The 22,094-nt window shown below is 42.3% G+C and overlaps 1 protein-coding gene across 3 annotated transcripts in view; it reads left to right on the plus strand.

Moving 5' to 3' along the window:
- The window catches only part of NRP1 (neuropilin 1), a 160,459-nt gene that overhangs the window by 108,902 nt on the left and 29,463 nt on the right, over positions 1–22,094 (plus strand). For all 3 annotated transcript variants that reach the window (XM_023218148.2, XM_023218149.2, XM_023218150.2), the window contains 4 exons: positions 1,745–1,900; positions 6,087–6,231; positions 14,512–14,843; positions 21,107–21,251. In XM_023218148.2, the coding sequence (XP_023073916.1) occupies positions 1,745–1,900; positions 6,087–6,231; positions 14,512–14,843; positions 21,107–21,251 (778 nt within the window). The remainder of the gene's footprint in view (positions 1–1,744; positions 1,901–6,086; positions 6,232–14,511; positions 14,844–21,106; positions 21,252–22,094) is intronic.

Here is a 22,094-nt window from a genome sequence, read left to right on the forward strand (position 1 = left end):
ATTAACGCTGGTAATAAGGAGAGTTAAAGGAAAAAAAAAAACCTACTCTACTGGAAACATCTAACACATATGAAAGAAGGAATTATAGGAAGTCAGAGTGGAAAAGAGTCTTCCAAGTTATCCAATTCCACTCCTTCATTTCACAAATGAGGGCCCAAAAGCCTAAAGATGATGGCAGAGCCTGGAACATGGAGTGCTTGCTGCTTAAATCAGTTCCTTACCACTCACATCACAGGGCCCCAGGATGAAATCACAGACCCTCGAGGTTTCAGTCACCCTCTGGTCATCACTACTCGGATGCCCTCCAAGAGCCCCACCCCTCAGGATATGAGATAGGCTAGTGAGAGATGAAGGCGAGGCTGTCATGTTGAGGAGCTTTCCCACTGGAAACTTACCAGGAGAAGGTTGCAAGCCCAAGCAGTTGTTTCCTGGAGACATCAGTCTCCCCCACATGATGACTTGGAATCCACCTGCCTCTCAAACTGAGCTGCAAGGAAAGAGGCCACAGGAAGATGTGCAGAGGGAAGAAATCTAAAGCTGAAACAGAAATCTTTACCCTCTTCCTCTTTATTCCATCCCAAGTTATAAATCTATGGCCCCTCTCCCAAACCACAACACCCTTAGAGCTTTCAAGTCAGTATTGTTTCAGTCTGCATTTAATGTGGAAGGAGGTAGGATGCCAAAGACAGAGGGGAAACGGGATTATGTTAGACAGGAATTCAAGTCCAGGCCTCTCCATTATCTATTATGTGAGTTTATCTTGTTTGTCTTGATTTTCTCTTTGCAAGATGACACATATGAATGTGCAGTTTGGAAAGTATGTTTAATCTCTTAGAAAATATAATGACATGATATTGAATCCAGTTTTCTCTTTTCCCCTGGGATTCAAGCAATCCTGGTTACAACAGTGAGAAGGGTCTTTTCCTGGATTTCCTCCTAACAATGGGAACCAACTTAGGGCCATGCTGTTTTTTGTCAAAAAAAGAGTCAAACTCTGTAAAATACTTGAATAGATTTATTCTGAGACAAATATGAGTAAGCAGTGGCTTGTGACACAGAATCTCGGGAGGTCCTGAGGACATGAACCCAAGGTGGTCTGGGTACAGCTTGGTTTTCTATATTTTAGGGAGGCATGAGACATCAATCAGATACATAGAAGATGTACATTGGTTTGGTCCAGAAAGGTGGGACATCTGAAAACAGGGGCTCCCAAGTCGTCGGTGGATTCAAAGATTTTCTGATTGGCAATTGGTTGGAAGAGTTAAGTTACTATCTAAAGACTTAGGAATGTCTGGGTTAAGATAACGTACAGGTAAAGACTCCAGGTAGCAGGCTTCAGAGAGAATACATTGTAGATGTTTCTTATCAGACTTAAAGAGTCTGTTCTATCATTAATTCCGACAGAGATGAGGGTATAATAATGAGGTTTGTCTGACCCCCACACTGTCCTGTCATGGGCTGAACTAGTTTTTCAGGTTAGCTTTGGAATGCCCTTGCTGGGACAAGGTGTCCATTCAGATGGTCAGGGGGCTTAGAATTTTATTTTTGGTTTATATTGATCATGACTTTGCCTTTCTTTACAAGGAATGGAAGGGAGGAGTCAGGGACGATGGACACCTGATGGAATTAGGCCCTGTTGATCCCAGGTGGATGAAAGCCACAACACGGAGCCCACCAGAAAAGATGCTTTGGGTTGCAGTGCTGCAGGAATGGTGCACTGACCATGCTTGTACTTGTCTTGCAGGTGGACTTGGGCCTTCTGCACTTCGTTACGGCTGTCGGGACACAGGGCGCCATTTCAAAAGAAACCAAGAAGAAATATTATGTCAAGACTTACAAAATCGACGTTAGCTCCAATGGGGAAGACTGGATCACCATAAAAGAAGGAAACAAACCTGTTGTAAGTTAGGCTGCCACCACGGCAACCAATGCAGTCTTTTAAATGGATGATCAATTTTTACTTGTTTGTTTAGCAGCTTTCTGTCTGGCCTGGTTTATTTTTGAATTGATTTGAAATGAAAAGTGCAATTAGAGGTTTAAATCTGACCAAGGTGTCTCATGTTCCCCGATCCAGAAGCCAGGAGGAAATTATATGAATGTTTCCAAGAAAAGTCAATACTGGCCAAATTAAGTATCAGACTCAAGAATTGCTGTAAGCCTCCGAAAGGGACACAGATTCTGCGTGGGATAAACACTGTCCTCTTAGAATCTTAGGAATTTGGGATTTTGTTGTTTTTCCCCCTCTATTTCTTCATTCTCTTTCATAGATTATTTCTCTCTGTAATGGGCTGGTTTTCGTAAACATCTTTTCATCTATCTACTGTGGCTCACAAACTAATTTACAAGTACATTTGACTGCTTCTTGTAAGAACACATGGAACCAAAGGTATTTCATTGTGTTCCCTCAGATCACACAAATAACACACTACCTGTACTACTTTCAACCAAGAAGACAGCACAGACCACACTGTGTGCCTGGGCACTCTGCCCTAGCTCATTTGGAACTGAGATGTTTTTCTCAGCCTGCCTGTTTATTTGAAGTTACACTTGCTCTGATTTTCTAATCAAAAGATTTTGGAGAATTCACACTCACCATCTCCCAGAAATTAAAAGCTTGCCCTGGAGGCCGAGCAAAACACAGGAAATTGATGAGGATAGGAGCAAAGATCCAGGTAGCTTGCAATGATGGGCTTGGGAAGAGGCCAATTAACCTGTCCTTGTCTCTCTTTTGAGCTTTGGTGTACTTGATTTTCTCCTTGTGGATCTGGAACTGAGAAAAGCTTCCTGGGTGTGAAATGAGAAAACCTATGAATTCCCTTTGATTAGCAGTGAAACCCCCAATCTCGAACAGGGCAGGCAAGGCGGAAACAGCTACAGATAGACAGCTGTTCTGTAGGAGGAAAATGCTATGGGCAGGCAAGTTCAAGGCCACTGTCGAGCCCTGGAGGACAGGCAACCAGTTTGTCTAGGGAAGAAGAACCTTCCCAGTCAACGCTCATGGAGATGAAGCGAGTAAATTTTGACCCCAAGTTTCGTGACTGATTCTTGTTTGGGAATAAATTTCCGAAGACATACTTTAGGTTCAAGGAAATAAAAAATCACTAACTCTAATGAGGCACCTACCAGCCAAAGAACCCAGAGAGAGCTGGGAAAGCTGACCTTAGACTTTCAGGCCATTTCTTTTTAAAATAAGCGCTACTTCAGGAATAGGAAACCAAACACCGCATGTTCTTACTTATAAGCGGGAGCTGAATGATGAGAACACATGGACGCATTGAGGGGAGCAACACACACTGAGACCTGCCGGTAGCGGGGTATGTGGGAGGAGTGAGAGCATCAGAAAAATAGTTAATGGATGCTGGGCTTAATACCTAGGTGATGGGCTGATCTGTGCAGCAAACCACCTTGGCACACATTTACCTGCGTAACAAACCTGTACATCCTGCACAGGTACCCTGAAACTTAAAGGTTGAAGAGAAAAAAAAAGAACAAAATAGAACCATGAGGTGAAAGGTCTAAAATAATGTTAAGTGAAAAACTTAATTGGTGTTTCATTACCTTTATACTGGAATGCATGCAGATGAGAGGAATGAAAGGAAATAGCAACATGACCATTTTTTTGTTAAGAAAAAAAACCCATAAGGGCTATTTCAGCAACACGTTTTCTTCAACTGTTGTCCACTGGTTGTTTGCATGGCCCAGAAGAGGGGGACTGTCAGAGAGCACCCACAGATTCTGGGGGTGTCTGACAGTGCACGCAGCTTGCCCTGGGAACTCCCTGGCACACAGAAGGGCTTCAGGGGGAGAGGCAGAAGGGATAAGGAAGGAGTCGGCAGAGAGGAAGGCTTGGCATCTATTCTGAGCACTTTAGCTGAATCTGAATGAAATTAGAACATCCACCTAGAGTCTCATGATTGCTGCCCACGCCACCTTTCTCTGTACTTTAGGGGCTTTCAGCCACTCCCCTCTACCCTCATTCCCACTTTGCTCCAGGAGTGCAGCTTTCGACCAATAACAACTGCAGCAACTCTCTTCATGTTGGAGAAAATGTGTGCAATACATGATTTTCAGCAAACTTAAAACTCCCTCAGTGGGAGCAAAATGCACCTCCCCTCTGCCTGCGCCAGAACGCACAGCTCTCCTGCCAGACTTCGGGTCTCTGTCGGACATGGACTCGGTGCCCCCGTAAGGGGAGCACCATCGCTGGGGGCCCTCCTTCCCTGGCAGCTACCCGTTACTCTTTGTCACACAAAAATGCTCCCACACAGATTGATTTCCAGGGAGAGATGCTGATGTAGGGCAGAAATCAAAAGGCCATCACAGACTGGGATAAATTAGGATATCAGGTAGTCTCTCTCGAGAGATCAGGCTAAAATCTGACTTTTTTAAACAAAAGTAGAGACAGGGTCTTGCTCTGTCACCCATGCTGGAGTGCAGTGGTGAAATCATAGCTCACTGCAGCCTTAAACTCCTGGGCTCAAGCCATCCTCCCAGCTAAATCTCCCAATTAGCTAGGACCACAGGTATGCACTACCACAATGCCTGGCTAATTTTTTTTTTTTTTTTTGGAGAGTTGGAGTCTCACTATGTTGCCCAGGCTGGTCTCAAACTCCTAGTCTCAAGCAGTCCTCCTGCCTCGGCCTCCTAAAGTTCTGGAATTACAGGCATGAGCCACCACACCCAGCCACAACCAACTCTGTAAAGCATTTGACCACCAGCCTGACTTTCACAAGCCCTTTCTCCCAGGAGGAAGAGCAGGACTTGGGAAACCATAGACCTCCTTCATGTCCTCACCTGGAAAGGTGGGGAGGAAGCTGCACACCTTGGGTGAGCCCCATGATGCTCCAGTTATGCAGCCTAAGAGGAGGGGTCTGACCCAGCTGTGCAGAGAAGCATGGTGCTGAATGCACGAGGCCCGAAACTGAGAAACGTCACCACTCCATGGCTGAAGTAAAACCCGGGAAAGGGTAGGCAGAGTATTCTGTGATGGCAAAGTCTCCAGTCCTCAGAGATCTTACTGGAGAATGCTACTGCAGCTCCCCCACCCAGGCAGAGTGGCCCCCACTAGTCCTTGTGGGAAACACCCACTGGTGCCTGGCATGCATTACATTTGCAGTCGCATGCCTCATCTTTCTTAGAATAAAATGACTCGATTTAAAACTAGAAGCAGAATCCCAGCACTTTGGGAGATGGAGGCAGGTGGATGACTTGAGGTAAGAAATTCAAGACCAGCCTGGCCAACCAACATGGTGAAACCCCATCTGTACTAAAAGATACAAAAATTAGCCAGGCCTGGTGGCAGGTGCCTGTAATCCCAGCTACTCAGGAGGCTGAGGCAGGAGAATTGCTTGAACCCGGGAGGCGGAGGCTGCAGTGAGCCGAGATTGCACCACTGCACTCCAGCCTGGCTGACAGAGCAAGACTCCGTCTCAAATCAATGAATGAATGAATCAATCAATCAATCTTGAAGCACAAGCCCTGGAAAAGCTGATTTTTAGTTAAAAATAATTTATAACTCAGTTTTGACTTTGACCACTAAAACATAATTTTACCAATAATCAAAAAAGGATTAAAGTCACGCGTTAGTGTGGGAGACAAGATCTTCTGTCAAGGAATGAAGTCAAAGGGGAGAACACTGTTTGACCTAGTACTGTAGCTGCAAACACATCCTAGAATTTCAAAAAGCCAGACCCTACGCTGAAACCAAAAATCATCCCTTCTGGGAGTTCTTGGGAAAGTCAAACAGTGAGTTTCCATGACACATCTGCAGTTCCTCTGGTAAACTTAATAGTTTCACACTTTTTAGATAATAGTATGCATTCTTTAATCAATATTATCCATGTAATTAGTGCTTTTAAAGGCTCTAGCCTCTCAGAAAATTGAATCGATGATTAGGACAGTATTCTATATTAGACATCATTCTGATTGCTAATTGAAAAAATTAACATGGCAGGTTATTAATGCTGTCTCATCCTTGATCGACAATGCTGAAATTGTAAATACTTTTTACAACCACTTGTGAAAACACACTTTTGGATTTAAATTCAAAACCTTTGCTAAAGAAAAGCACTTTTTCCCCCATACAGCTCTTTCAGGGAAACACCAACCCCACAGATGTTGTGGTTGCAGTATTCCCCAAGCCACTGATAACTCGATTTGTCCGAATCAAGCCTGCAACTTGGGAAACTGGCATATCTATGAGATTTGAAATATATGGTTGCAAGATAACAGGTAAGCTGTGGAAGATTGAAGACTGAATCTTCCAAGTCGAATATTGTCTTGTTTTGATTTATGCAAACCTTTAAATACGGGGTGAATAAATTTGTAAATGCAATAATTTTTATTTGATAATAAAAGCATCTACTTTGGATTTAGAGAAATCCAAGTTCAATTCCTGCCTTACTACTCACTAGCAGATTGTTTTGGTCAATATACTTACCTTTCAAAGCCTTAGTTATCTCACCTGGGAAATAGTCATAATTATTTACATCATGCAGCCTAGTTGTGATGATGCATTATTATTAGATAATGGATATAAAGCACATAGCACAGCCTGGCATGTGGTAGGTATTTGTTTACTGGTACCTTTCCCACTAGACTGTAAGCTGCGTGAAGGCAAGTATCATGCCTTTCATCTCTGCTTCCTGGATACTGACTACTACTTAGTAGATTTACAGTAACTAACTGTTGCATGAAACATTCTCCAGCCGTTTTATTTATTTCTTTGTTTCTTTATTTTGAGACGGAGTCTTACTCTGTCGTTCAGGCTGCAGTGCAGTGGCATGATGATAGCTCACTGCACCCTCAACCTTCCAGGTTCAAGTGATGCTCCAACCTCAGCCTCTTAAATACATGTGGGAGAACATGAGGGCACCAGTATAGACAACTAATTGTAACCCCTATGTTTCTTGGGCTTGTCTCAAATTCCTGGGCTCAAGCTATCCTCCCACCTCGGCCTCCCAAAGTGCTGGGATTACAGGTGTGAGCTACTGCTCCTGGCCAGCTTTGTCTATTTATTTATTTAGTTAGTTTTTTGAGACCGAGTCTCACTCTGTCACCCAAGCTGGAGTGCAGTGATGTGATCTTGGCTCACGGCACCCTCCACCTCCCAGGTTCCAGCAATTCTCCTGCTTCAGCCTCCTGGTACTATTACAGGTTCACACCACCACACCTGGCTATTTTTTGTATTTTTAGTAGAGATGGGGCTTCATCATGTTGGCCAGGCTGGTCTTGAACTCCTGACCTCAGGTGATCCACCTGCCTCAGCCCCCCAAAGTGCTGGGATTACAGGCATGAGCCACCGTGCTCTGCCTGTCCATTTATTTTCTTGCATGACTATGTTATATTCTGCAGTATATAGCAGTCATATTAGAATTCCTTTCCATTTTAGTAAATACATTGCCAAAGTTTCATTGAAACAACCACCAGCACCAAAAAACCAGTACAATGTGATCTTCATGGTAAGCTTGAAAGTTCAAAGGCAGAATCAGTTGACCCACTCACTAAAAAGTAATTAAAAACAAACAATGTCTAAAAGTCTTTGAACTACCTTTTAACATTATGTTATATATGTATTTAGGGTATTTAATTTTTTATTCCATTTTTATGTTTATCCTTTTTAGTTAATTATTTTTAGAGGAGAAGAATACTGACTTTGGAAGGAAAAAAAATCACTTTGGCAATGTTCCATGAAATTACAAGCAATTTTGAGAAGAGCTAATGAACAGGAAAAACTACACTTGTTTATAGCAGAGTTCAGCTTGGAAAGTAAAAACCATCATCGGATTTTTTAACAAAAAATTTATTTATTTCCACCCCGTAGACAGACTTGTTTATTATTTTAGGACCTAAGACTTAGAAAATTCAAGGCTTTAGAGGCAGGAATTGAGTGGAGAGGGGTTTGAAAGAAGAAAGGACATTGAAAAGTTAGATATAACCTTGGCTGTATTTTCGATCAGCAGTTAGATGACAGAAAGTTCTAGGTCATTTTCAGAGCATGACAAATTTGTGCTGTTATTCATAAATTTGTAGAAATAAGGCCATTTGAGGTTTGGGTGGAAATTTCTGGCCCATTTCTTCAACCTTATCTCATGTCATTGTATTTTAAAAAATGAGGTAAACTTCATAAAGACTTCAAACATGTTAGTCAAAACTCTGAATTTCCAGGCTCATAGAAATTTATGTCATATCCTTTTAGTTGAATAGAATTCTTTTTATACCTAAACTGTCCTTTTTAATTTTCACAAAGATTTCCCTGAGAGGTAATTCTAGGAATGTGAGCGAAGAAGGTAAATAATTTGTTCAATTTTTTAAAATAGTTAAATGTTCTAGTTATGTAAATTTAGATGTCTAAAATAGCATATACTAATATTTTCATACATAATTAAGTGGCCGTTTTTCAAATAAGGTGCTTCCTTTCAGTTCCTAGTGCTAGTCTCTTAATCATGGTCTCCACTATAATTTTAAATATTTTCTCTCTAGTAAAATGGCTCTAGTCTCCAAATAATTGCCACAGGCAGGTTTTTGGAGAGGCTAACACATTACAATGATAGTCACATGGACAGAAGATAGGCAGACATGTCCAGGCTTGACTGTGGACTGTCCACTTAGTATATGCGTGACCGACCATGGGTAAGACATTGAGACTCACTCTGATCTCCATTTTCTGGTCTGTGAGGTTCACCTTAATGCAACTATAATGAGGAGTAAATGAAAGAAAATTTGGAACACCCCTGGCTTAGAGTAAGTGCTCATTAAATGGTACCCGTTAGATTAAAATAGTACACGGCACTCAATACATTGAACCTAGCATGTGCCCCAGCAAGCAGAGCTTCTAATAAGATAGTAATTTCAACTTTTTCTTCTTGATTATCAGAAGCAGATAATCTTCATTTTCTTGAGGCTACGGTCCCCTTGAGTGGAGATTAATGAAAGAGGACTACAATATCCCTGCTGGACTAGATGGTCCAAGAGAGCAGGGGACCTGTTTGCCTCATTTTCTGTTGTGTCCTTCCTGTATGCCTGGAACATAACAAATGTTTGGTGGTTACTTTTGAATGAATGAAGTGCAGTTCTATCCAAACCTTCTGAGAAACAAATGGCTGGACCTCAAATTTTCACCCTGTCGAGTAGTCATAATTCAATCTGGATTTTGTTTAAGCCTACCTAATTAAAAGTTACTGCTTGAACACATTACTTGGCTTCCAAAGCCACTAGAGCCCCAAGTTTTACTCTAATTTTTTGATTCAGAAATTATTTTTTAGAAATATAGTAATCCTGGGCTGGGCTCTGTGGCTCACGCCAGCACTTTGGGAGGCCGAGGTGGGCAGATCACGAGGTCAAGAGATCGAGACCATCCTGGCTAACACAGTGAAATCCCATCTCTATTAAAAATATAAAAAATTAGCCAGGCACGGTGGTGGGCACCTGTAGTCCCAGCTACTCAGGAAGATGAGGCAGGAGAATGGCATGAACCCAGGAGGTGGAGCTTGCAGTGAGCCGAGATCGTGCCACTGGCCACTGCACTCCAGCCTGGGCAACAGAGTAAGGAGTAAGACTCCATCTCAAAACAAATAAATAAATAAAATAAAAAGGAAAAGGAAATATAGTAATCCTGGAAACTTCAGTTTGTCACCGTATAGAGATATAAAGAAAATAAGATTGGAACAAACCATCCTGCTTTATAGGTGATTGATGAAAAGCATTTTCATTATTTTGACAAAGTAAGCTTCATCATTTTGGCAGAGGTGGAAATTGATGAAAATCACATAGGACGATGCCTGCTTAACACACTGTGAACTCTGCTGTCTTCTGTTGTTAACCAGAAGTCTGTTACCCGGCACTTCAACACATATTCATGTGCTCCTAAGTCAATCAGAATTCACAATGATGATCTCAGACACCATAATATCCAGAGGTACTTTCTGAGTCATCAAGGAAAGATTAAATTATGCTCATTCAGGGTCTCCCATCGAATACAGTTATTACTTTCTCATTATTTCGAAATTGGTTAACTGGATATTTGATTTACCAGTATACCTCAGTTTTTCCATTAAAGCTGAGTACAGAGATTTACTGTAAAATAATATCACTGAAAATAACCACCTCAATCCTCCATTACAAAACTAATTTCTCCCTTCCATCGTGAAGTGGTCTTAAGCTTTCCCAACAAGGTTGCCAAGTGAAATACAAAATGTCCAGTTAAATTTGATGCAGACAAACACGACATAATTTTTCAGAGTAAGTATGTCCCATACAGTATTTGAGACATACGTATACTAAAATATCATTCATTATTTCTCTGAATTCTAATTTCACTGGGCATCTTGTTTCTTGCTTTATTGTTTGTTTGCTAAATATTGCAACACTATTTCCAAAGGGTTTGACCTGTACCAGGCTGACCTGTACCAGCCTGCTATGAAGGGACAGAGTTAAACACTAGCATCTCATTCAAACCTTGAATTAATTGTTAATGTAATTTTTCTCCAAATTATTGTTAAAAGTGAGTCACAAAGTTTTCAGTCAAAGGTAAATCACGTTGCCTCTTCATTTTTTTTTTTTTTTTTTGTTTGTTTTGTTTTAATGAGGCAGCCATATGGAAGGAGTAAGTCTCACTTTGCACCATGGATATGTTGGCTAAATAGGGGCAGGACATCACTATGTCAGTGAATACAGAAACTATGCCCCAGCTGAGTCTGCATTAGAAAAAGGGCATTAATCTGGTGATGGTTCTGCTCTCCTTACAGTATTCAAGTTAATTATGTTTTCCTCCAAATGGTAACATCTGGTCTCCATTACCAGCTAAACATTGCCTTTCTAAAAGCTTGTTTGGAATCAGGCAGGTATGAACACCATGGCCAAAAAAATGGCACTCTATTTTTAGCACTATAGTTTCATAGTCCCTTAGTAAAATTGTTTTTGTAAATCTTTTTTTAATCCCGATTGAGTATATTCTTGGTTTTCAGATCCCAGCCTGGAGCAAATACTGTGGTTGAATTACAGGAAAGGGCACTTGGGAAAATGACAGCTGCCTTTTATTGTATTAAGTTGATTCATTCAACAAATATTTGTTGAGCAAATACTATGTATAAAACAGGGCATGAAGAGTCATAGAAAACAGAAAAATATGACTTAGTTCATGTCCTCAAAGAAGTTAAAATCTGGGGAGGCAGAGAGCAGCATTCCAAAGAACTAAATGTGCTCATCAGCATTTGAGGGCCGGGTGTAGTGGCTCAAACCTGGGACCACAGTATTTTGGGAGGCCAAGGTGGTAAGATCTTTTGAACCCAGTAGTTTGAAAGCAGCCTTAGAAAAATAGCAAGACCAAAAAATAAAATAAAAAATTAGCCAATCATGGTAGCATCCACATGTAGTCCTAGCTACTCAGAAGGCTGAGGTAGGAGGATTGCTTGAGGCCAAGGGTTCAAGGCTGCAGTGAGCCATGATCACACCACTCCACTCCAGCCTGGGTGACAGAGTGAGACCCTGTCTCTTAAAAAAATAAATTAAAAAAAAAAAACCTGGGGGGCCAGGCGTGGTGGCTCACACCTGTAATCCCAGCACTTTGGGAGGCCAAGCCAGGCTTCACAAGGTCAGGAGATCGAGACCATCCTAGCTAACATGCTGAAACCCCTTCTGTACTAAAAATACAAAAATTTAGCCTTTCATGGTGGCAGGTGCCTGTAGTCCCAGCTACTGGGGAGGCTGAGGCAGGAGAATGGCGTGAACCCAGGAGGCGGAGCTTGTAGTGAGCTGAGATCGCCCCACACACTCCAGCCTGGGCGACAGAGCAAGACTCTGTCTCAAAAAGAAAAAAAGAAAAAAAAAAAAAAAGAAAAAAGGGACATGCAAATAAAGTGGTGTGAAGAGGCCCAGAAATGGAAAACTGTGTCTAGTTACAGAGAATAGAAAAACCGAGTAAGTGATGTGGCATTCGAAAACAGATCAGGATTTTAAGCAGTTCAGATAATGGAAAGGGTAAGATGATGGGGAATTCCTTGCTGAGGGAATAGAAAGAAAGCCTCCAGACTCCCAGAAGTAAGAAAGTTCTTCATGTCAATTGGCACTGGTTAAAGGAGTGAATGGGGAGAGAGGCCTTGCAAGAACATGATATGGAAGGCCTGCATGCCTGATTGAAAATGACATGCTTAATTTCTAGACAAGAAGGCAGTGAATGTCTGAGTAAAGAAATGACGTGATTTGGGCCGAGACGGGCGGATCACGCGGTCGGGAGATCAAGACCATCCTGGCTAACACGGTGAAACCCCGTCTCTACTAAAAAATACAAAAAATTAGCCGGGCGAGGTGGCGGGTGCCTGTAGTCCCAGCTACTCGGGAGGCTGAGGCAGGAGAATGGCGTAAACCCGGGAGGCGGAGCTTGCAGTGAGCTGAGATCCGGCCACTGCACTCCAGCCTGGGCCACACAGCGAGACTCCGTCTCAAAAAAAAAATAAAAATAAAAAAAAAAAAAAAAAAAAAAAAAAAAAGAAATGACGTGATTTGGACCATAGAACTCTTGTGGAAAGTATCTGAGTAATTAATTCTTAAGGTTCAGCTGATAACATGGACTTAGTTTAATTGCATTAGATGTTTGCCTCTCACTTAGGGGTAGTTATATTTTTAGGCTAACTTTTTATTACATTATGCAGAATTGAGTTGCTTCAAAGAAAAATAGGTTATCATTCCTGCACATGTTCTTGATTGGGACATACAGTTTATAAAGGAAAATAATTGAAGTGTTGGACATTTTGTCATTAAGCCACCGTTGAATTCATCAATGACTGATGCTCTCCTTGTGCTCAGAAGCTACTTGGGCTTCTGAGGTCTATTGCCTTCAAAGATCTTACAATCTTGCTGTCGGTATATTACTAGCAATCTTGAAGCCTTAGAGAGCAGTGGAATGCTGAGCTCTGTGCTACTTACCTCATATTTCTGAGATGTGAGAGCTCAGAATAAATGCTGGAGTAGCTTGAAAAGTTTTTTTGAGTCTTAAGCTGGGTTTTGAGCAAAGGCAATGATGAGGATGACGTCTATACTGTATGAGAAGAGAATTGGTTAACTGAGATGTGTTGTCAGTAATAGAAAATCAACTGAGGCAAATGGGATGAAATCAAAATGAGGGTCTTGAACGCCAGATCGAGTTTTGATATCTTCCCATCAGTAATGGAAAACCATGGTACATTTTCAAAAGATTTCTCTTTTATATTATGGGGTAAAACATACATAACATAAAATTTACCGCTTTAACAATTTTCAACCACTTTTAACCGTTTTCATTTTATCATTGTACATTTTTAAGTGTACAGTTCTGTGGCATTAAATACAGTCCCATTGCTGTGAACTTTATTTCCAGAATTTTATAATCGTCTCAGACTGAAACTCTGCACCCATGAAACATTAACTCTCCCAATCTCCGTTTCCCCCAAGCCCTGGCAACCACCATTTTGCTTTCTGTCTCTATGAATCTGACTGATCTAGTGATAGGCTACTCATATCCGTGGAATCAGACCATATTTGTCCTTTTTGTGTCGGGCTTCTTTCTCTTAGCAGTGGAGATTTTTGAGGATGAGAATGACATGGTTAAAACAACATTTTCTGAAAAGTTAGATAGCAGTTGGTATAGTGGAGATTCAGAGTGGGTTCTGAGAGGCCGACCAAGAGCTCATGTAGCACCCTGGCCAGAGCGCTCGGTTCGTGATAAATCCAGAAGAAGGGAAGGAGGCGACAAGGGTTTTGTTGCTTTCTTTTACTTAACAAAAACACAACAAGATTTGGCAGCCAAATGGAAGTGACAAGATGACTAGGCAGGAACTGGATGATTGGTGATGCCACCAATTAAAAGACAGGGTTCAGTGAAAGGATGCAGTATCCAGGGAAAGGACTGTCTTAGTCTGCTGATGGTACATTTGAGATGACAATGAGACATTCTTGTGGAAAGTCCCCAATGCAATTAGAAATACGGGTGGGGAGAAGGGTTGCAGGGGATCGTGGTCACTATTCTTCCACACTCAATTCAAAGGTCACCTGCCCTGGGAGGTCCTCTCTTACCCCTGCAGGCTAAGTCATGCATTTCTTCTCTTTACCTCTGCATCACTGTCTCTTTACCTTCGTTTTAGCAACTTTCCTGCTGTTGGAATAACTTCTATGCGTATCTCCAATCCATCACAAACTATGAACTTCTCTGAAGCAGGGCCAGTACTTGATCCAGGGATAAATTCTGGATACCAAAGAGATTGAAATATGAATACTAAACTTAGAAGACCTCATAGCGGGGGGAATGTCTCTTTTATTGAAGATTTGCCTTACTGGGATGTGAGTGTAGAGGTGGGAATTCTGACAGCACAGGAGGAAAGTTTGAGGGAGGGAAGAGTTACTGTAAAATAATCCAGAGACTGAAAATTGCATTTGATTGGGTACAAAGTCATGTCTTTATTCCGTATGTTGTATTTTCTTTCTTAGCATGGAGTCGCCCAGAAAATCATTTTGCATTATCTATTTCATTTCACCTCCCAGATTATCCTTGCTCCGGAATGTTGGGTATGGTGTCTGGACTTATTTCTGACTCCCAGATCACATCATCCAACCAAGGGGACAGAAACTGGATGCCTGAAAACATCCGCCTGGTAACCAGTCGCTCCGGCTGGGCACTGCCACCCGCACCTCATTCCTACGTCAATGAGTGGCTCCAAATAGACCTGGGGGAGGAGAAGATCGTGAGGGGCATCATCATTCAGGGTGGGAAGCACCGAGAGAACAAGGTATTCATGAGGAAGTTCAAGATCGGATACAGCAACAATGGCTCCGACTGGAAGATGATCATGGACGACAGCAAACGCAAGGCAAAGGTGAGGGCTGGGGACTGGCAGGAAGTCGTCCGTCGCATCCTTAATTTCAATCAAGGGCCTCTGGCATTCTCCTGAGGAAGGGCTTCTTTTTTTTTTTCTTTTTTTTTTTTTGAGACGGAGTTTTCGCTCTTGTTGCCCAGGCTGGAGTGCGATCTCGGCTCACTGCAACCTCCGCCTCCCAGGTAAGTGATTCTCCTGCCTCAGTCTCCCGAGTAGCTGGGATTACAGGCATGTGCCACCACACCAGGCTAATTTTTTGTATTTGTAGTATAGACGGGGTTTCCCCATGTTGATCAGGTTGGTCTCGAACTCCCGACCAGGTGATCTGCACATCTCGGCCTTCCAAAGTGAAGGGCTTCTTTTTATTCCCTTCCAGCCAGGACATCAGAGGAGGTGTGTCATGGGGTCAGTAAGATCCTTGATTCTAGGAAGACTGGAATATGGCATGAAAAGCGATGTCTGAGATCACATGCAAAAGAATTGCGTTGCTGGTCCCATTCTCTGCCTGGAGGGAAGGAGGGACAGCTCAACAGGCAGACAGGAGACAGGGAAGCCCGGGGCTTACAGCAGCTATCCAGCCAGTGCTCAGAATCCCTTGCAGACACCACTCAGTCATTTGGGTCTGCCAGTCCCCCGTCACTCACCTACTTGTAGTTTAAGTGCTTTGTTTTTTTAATATACATTTTAATTGTGGGCCAGGCGCGGGTGCGGTGGCTCAGGCCTGTAATCCCAGCACTTTGGGAGGCTGAGTCAGGCTCATTGTCTGAGCTCAGGAGTTGGAGACCAGCCTGGACAGCACAGTGAAGCCCCGTCTCTACTAAAATACAAGAAATTAGCAGGGTGTGGCAGCATGTGCCTGTAGTCCTAGCTATTCTGGAGGCTGAAGCAGGAGAATTGCTTAAACCCGGGAGTCGGTGGTTGCAGTGAGCCAAGATCGCACCACTACACTCTAGCCTGGGCAACAGAGTGAGACTCTGTCTCAAAAAAAAAAAAAAAAATTTAATTGTGATAAAATACACATAATATACAATTTCCCATCTTAACCTTTTTAGTGTGCAGTTCAACAGTGGTAAGTATGTGTATATTGTGCAACCAATCTCTAGAACTTTCTCATCTTGCAAAACTGAAATTCTATACCCATTAAGCAACAACTCCCAGTCCCCCTGCCCCCAGTCTCTGGTGACCACCTCCACTTTCTGTCTCTGTGAATTCAAACCATTTTAGGGACCTCATACTGTATTTGTCTTTTTGTGATTGCTTTATGTCACTTAGGATAATGTCTTCACAGGCCATTGGTGTTGTAGCATTGTGTCAGAATTTCCATCCTTCACAAGGCTGGATAATATTCATTGTCTGTTTATACCACACTTTGTTTATCCATTCACCCACTGATGGACAGTTGAGTTGCTGCCACCTTTAGCTATTGTGAATAATGCTTAAGTATGTTTCCTTTTTTTTTGAAATGGAGTCTCGCTCTGTTGCCCAGGCTGGAGTGCAGTGGCACAATCTCGGCTTACTGCAAGCTCCGCCTCCTGGGTTCAAGTCATTCTACCTCAGCCTTCCGAGTAGCTGGGATTACAGGTGCCTGCCACCAGCCAGCTAATTTTTTGTATTTTTAGTAGAGACAGGGTTTCACCATGTTAGTCAGGATGGTCTCAATCTCCTGACCTCATGATCCGCCCACCTCGGCCTCCCAAAGTGCTGAGATTACAGACGTGAGCCACCGTGCCTGGCTTTAAGTATATTTCTTTACACATTGAACCCTTTTAAGATGCAGTAGGCTTTTGATGATCTAGTGAAAGGAAAAGGAAATCTCAACACAAAAATATTCCAACATTCACCAAAATGCACGGTATAATTTTTTTCCACCAAACAGATCTGCCTCAGTCATTATATTTTACTTAGAGTGATGACTAAATTTATTTGCGAGCATACAACAGCAACTTGGAAAGGATACCCTGGAGTGTGCTAGATGGCCCAGAAGCTGGTTTAGGATTCAAATATGGACCAACCTACAGACAACCAGCAGTTTAAGTTCTGTGTGCAGTGTGGGAATTATATTCAGCAATGATATTTCTCATACCAACACAATTGACCTTTTGGTCTTAGCCTTTCCTTCCCTTCTTTGGCCAGGACCTACTCCTCTTGTGAAAAACAGATTTTAGCTTATTGAAGGGAATATTACCCTCACGCCCTCTCTAAGCAAATGTGGGAATTTGGCTTAATATAGTGACTCAGGCCAGAGGCATTGTAGGCAGCAAAGAAGCCAGGCTGTGCCACCAGCTCCCACTCCCTCCAGATGTGAAGCCTCCAAGGAAACCGCCGGCTACCACTAACGCAGCAGGCCACTGACAGGGCTGGGTGCCATCAGAAATATCTGAATCTCTCTCCCATCACTCCCTTCCTGAACTTGTGGTTTCTAAAATATTTTCAGTGTTATATTTATCTCTCTGTGCAGCTACCTTTTTTCTTGTCTCCAGTTCATTTTCCCCTTTTGTGCCTTGTTTGGGGGGAAGAAAAAGTAAAAAAAAAAAAAAATCAGAAACTGGAGTTCCCTTCTGAGTGGATCTTTTCTGAGAAGCAGTGAACTCTGACTGCATCAGAAAGTGTGAATATGCTGCAAATCAACAACTTCCTGCTGCTGGCGACAGCGGCGTGTGCTGGTGTGACATGTTCTTCAACACTAGGGCTCTGAGAGAGAAAGAAAACAAGTCACCATATGCTTTTGATAGGATGCATCGCTTCCCTGTCTCTATATAATTCATGCGTCTGCAACCAGATCTAAAGCTATCACTCTTCTGTAGTAAATTCAGCACTGAATTCCATGAGAAGCCAACACACATCTTTCAACTTTCACAAAACACTCAATTCAAGATTGATCGAACATGTTGGGGTTTATTTCTAAAATATGATTCTATCCATCATTATCATCTTCCTATGATATTGAAAACCATAAAAGCTTCTTCGTTGTTTATATACAGCCTAATCTATGATTCCTTAACACACCCTTCCAGTGAAATAAAATCTCTAAGACAAAAAAAAGAAATGGGTGAAAATCTTCCATTTTAGAGCGGCACATGGTTTTTAATTATACGAAGATTTTTAAAACATGCTATATTTAGTTTTACAAGTGAAGGCTACCTCTTAAGATGCCAAGTACCTTTTATGTAAAAGTAAAATGAGCACTCTGTTTTGTGAAATCCACAGCACTTGGATGGATTTAAATTTTCAATGCCCTTTCCTCACTCTCTACCCCAAAAATAGTGTGTAATGGGCAAGCCATATCAGAATCTTTGCATTAACTAGACTTTTTAGCAACAGAGAGAAGGTCCAAACACCCTAAGTCCTCATCTTCTAAAACATAATTAGCAACAGAACACAAAGAATTCATAAGTAAGTTTATTATATCAGTTAGCCTAGTTCCATATGGGTTTTCATTGCTAATATTCTTCCCAGCTCAGCACTGACAGCTTTTATAATGTATTTACATTGTGTTAATTCTTTGCTCAAGTTAAAATGAAGAGATGAGCCTGGGATTCCATAGATATAAATGCTTTTCTCCTATGATCTTTGGAGGTATGTTAACATAGACAGAACTTGCGTATGTAGTAATGGTATTTTCATTATAATTAGTATCTTACTGACAACAACTTAATTGGGCCTAACAATAATATGTGTCAGAGTCTCAATTACTGGCAGCAATTGCAGTTCTATAAAGAGTGCAGAACCCCGATAGTGAATTTACTTTTGATAAAAAAAAAAAAAAAAGAAAGCAATTTTAATTGGAAGAGGCGGGCCTATATTAGCAATGCATTTTTAAACTCCTAGAGGCTTTTCTGAGTTGGAAAAGGCCAATTAATTTACTTCTAGAACTCAGAAACCTGCTGATTCTGTTGCAACCTACCCAATCTGTCTTCACTGACATGCTTCCACTGTTTTGTTATGACATTTCCACCACTGAACAAGCACATATTAGGCTGTTTTTTGATGTCTTGACACAGCTACTGGGCATGGCTCCACTCCTGACTGGCATGGCCTGGGGCCGGCCAGCCACTCCATCTGATCTACCAGGTCTACTAGTCCAATTTGCATCAGATTAAAGACAAATTAATGAAACTAAATGTGTGGCCTTGGGCATAGATATTTCTTGGACCATGGTGTTTTCACCTATTAAAATCAGGAGACTGGGCCGGCTCGGTGGCTCACGTCTGTAATCCCAGCACTTTGGGAGGCTGAGGTGGGCATATCACCTGAGGTCAGGAGTTCGAGACCAGCCTGGCCAACATGGTGAAACCCTGTCTCTACTGAAAATACAAAAATTAGCCAGGCATGGTGGCGGGTGCCTGTAATCCCAGCTACTCTGGAGGCTGAGGCAAGATAATCGCTTGAAGGTTATCTTCAAGGTTGCAGTGAGGCAGAGGCAGTGAGCTGGAGGCAGAGGTTGCAGTGAGCTGAGATCGCACCACTGCACTCCAACCTTGGTGACAGAGCGAGACTCCGTCTCTAAAAAAATAAATAAATAAATGAGGAGACTGGACTAGATGGCTTGTAAGGGCAGAGGCATCATCGTGGTGTGGTTAAGGGCGCCAGTTAAGACCACCTAGATTTGAGTCCTGGCTCTGCCACTTGCTGTGTGTATGGCCATGGGCAAATGACATGACAACTCTGTGCCTCAGTTTCCTTGTCTGTAAAAAGACCATAATATGGAATTTACCTCATGGAGAATTTACCTTCATTTGGAAAATTAAATGTAACATGTTTTTAAAATCTCTGAATAGTTAAAAAATACGTGGCCAGGCATGGTGGTTCATGCCTATAATCCCAGCACTTTGGAATGCCAAGGCAGGCAGATCACTTGAGGTCAGGAGTTCAAGACCAGCTTGGCCAACATGGTGAAACCCCATCTCTACTAAAAATACAAAAATTAGTTGGACATATTGGTGTGCACCTGCAATCCCATCTACTTGGGAGGCTGAGACAGGAGAATTACTTGAGCACAAGAGGCGCAGGTTGCAGAGAGTCAAGATCACACCACTGCACTCCAGCCTGGGTGACAGGGTGAGACTCTGTCTCAAGAAAAAAAAAAAACGTGCTGCTCTAAAAAGGACCATTTTATCAGTTTTCTTTTTCACCTTAGAGATTTTTTTCAGTGGAAAGGTGTGTTAGGAATCATAGATTAGGTTCTATAGAAACAACTGAGAAACTTTTATGGTTTTTCAATATTATAGGAAGATGACAAAATGAGTAGTTCTGAGGATTAAATGAATTAATAGATTTTAAGCAGTTAGAACAATGCCTTACTCTATCAAACGTCATGCAATGTTTGATATCTAAAAGGACATTCCTTATGATGAGACAATTTTCTTTTCCTCCTCCCCCGCTGCCTTCTCCCATTTGGAATGGGATTAAGAATTATGCTGGACAAAAGGACACAAGGAGGCTCATCCATTTCTTGAAAAGGAAAACAGGGCTGGTTGTTGCTCCATCTTCTTAGAATTCCAGAAAGGATTTTGATCTATCTGGGCATGTGAAAAGGAAACTAAGCCAGTAGCAGCACTGGCAGTGGGTGGCCACGCTCCTGAAAACTGTCACAGGGACTTCAAGCTAGGAACACACTTCAAAAGAGGTGCCAACTCATGCCAGGAGCAGTGGCTCACACCTGTAATCCCAGCACTTGGAGAGGCCAAGCCAGGAGAAACTCTTGCAGCCAGGAGTTTGAGGGGCAACATGGTGAGACCCTGTCTCCACAAAAAATTAGCTGGGCATGGTGGCGCACGCCTGTAATCCCAGCACTTTGGGAGGCTGAGGCAAGTGAATCACTTGAGTCCGTAAGTTCAAGACCAGCCTGGGCATCATGGTGAAACCCCATCTCTGCAAAAAATACAAAAGTTAGCTAGGCATGGTGGTGGGTGCCTGTAGTCCCAGCTACTCAGGAGGCTGAGGTGGGAGGATCACTGAGCCCAGGGAGGGTGAGACTGAAGAGAGGTGCAATTACACCATTGCGCTCCTCCCTGGGCGACAGAGTGAGACCCCATCTCAAAAAATAATAATAATGAATAAATAAATAAATGCCATCACTTCTTAGAGAAGCTTTCATTGTTGTTTCCTTTCTCATTTATGAAAGAGATGCCCACCATTTACAAAGTGGTAGAATGAAGCCTATTTCTCTGCCCTATTCAGAGTCCTGATGGAGGGAAGAAACAGTTGCTAAAAGGGAGCACTTTTTTTTTGTCTTAATGCCCTGTGTTTTTCATGCTTCACAGTCTTTTGAGGGCAACAACAACTATGACACACCTGAGCTGCGGACTTTTCCAGCTCTCTCCACGCGATTCATCAGGATCTACCCCGAGAGAGCCACTCATGGCGGACTGGGGCTCAGAATGGAGCTGCTGGGCTGTGAAGTGGAAGGTAATTACGATCTCCAGAGTTACTTCTCATTCCTTTTTAAATTTCCTCTTCCATGCGTTTATGCCCCTGATGGTGCCTTTGCAAATTGCCTACCTTTTTCCCTTGGGAGGCCCCATATCTCGGTGCCTGCCCATCAGTGAGGCTCAAAGCTCTAACACACGTCACGAGGCAGCACCTTCACAGTCCTACTTTTGTCTTGGGTTGTTTGCATGACTCTCCTTGGATTATATGAGATTGTCTCTCTTTACTTAAAAAACAGAGATAATTTATAGAGTTGAAATTCACATAACATAAAATTCACCACAACTCGGTGGCGTTTAGCACATTTACAATTCAGTTGTACCAACTCCCCTCTTTCTAGTTCCAAAATATTTCCATCACTCCAGAGGAAAACCCCTTACCCAGTAAGCAGGCAACTTCCCTCAACCCCTGGCAACCACTTTTGCCTTTTAAATATTATTTAAAGGTCGATATCTGATCCAGTTTCTGTCTGCAGTGTTGATTACCAGCACATAGAAACAGAAAGCAGCCTTTGACAGACTAAGACATCAAGACATTATCCTGGATGAATATCTTAGGCTGCTGCAGAGAAACAGAACTTTACATGAGACAACGTGTCTGAAAGTAGAGCGACGTTACTGCCTACACTTAGATTATTATATGAAGGTCATATCAAGTACAAATTCAGTCCACACGCTGACCCCGTGGCTGCACTCTCTTTGAACATATAATGAATGAAATGAATGTGTTTTGAGTAGGTTATTGTACCGTTTAATATATTTATGCACTAGAATCCCCATCTGCCTTAGATTTGGACATAAATGAGTAACCTACACCAGTTTT

The sequence above is a fragment of the Piliocolobus tephrosceles genome, chromosome 9, assembly GCF_002776525.5.
Source record: "Piliocolobus tephrosceles isolate RC106 chromosome 9, ASM277652v3, whole genome shotgun sequence".
Classification (NCBI taxonomy): Eukaryota; Metazoa; Chordata; class Mammalia; order Primates; family Cercopithecidae; genus Piliocolobus; species Piliocolobus tephrosceles.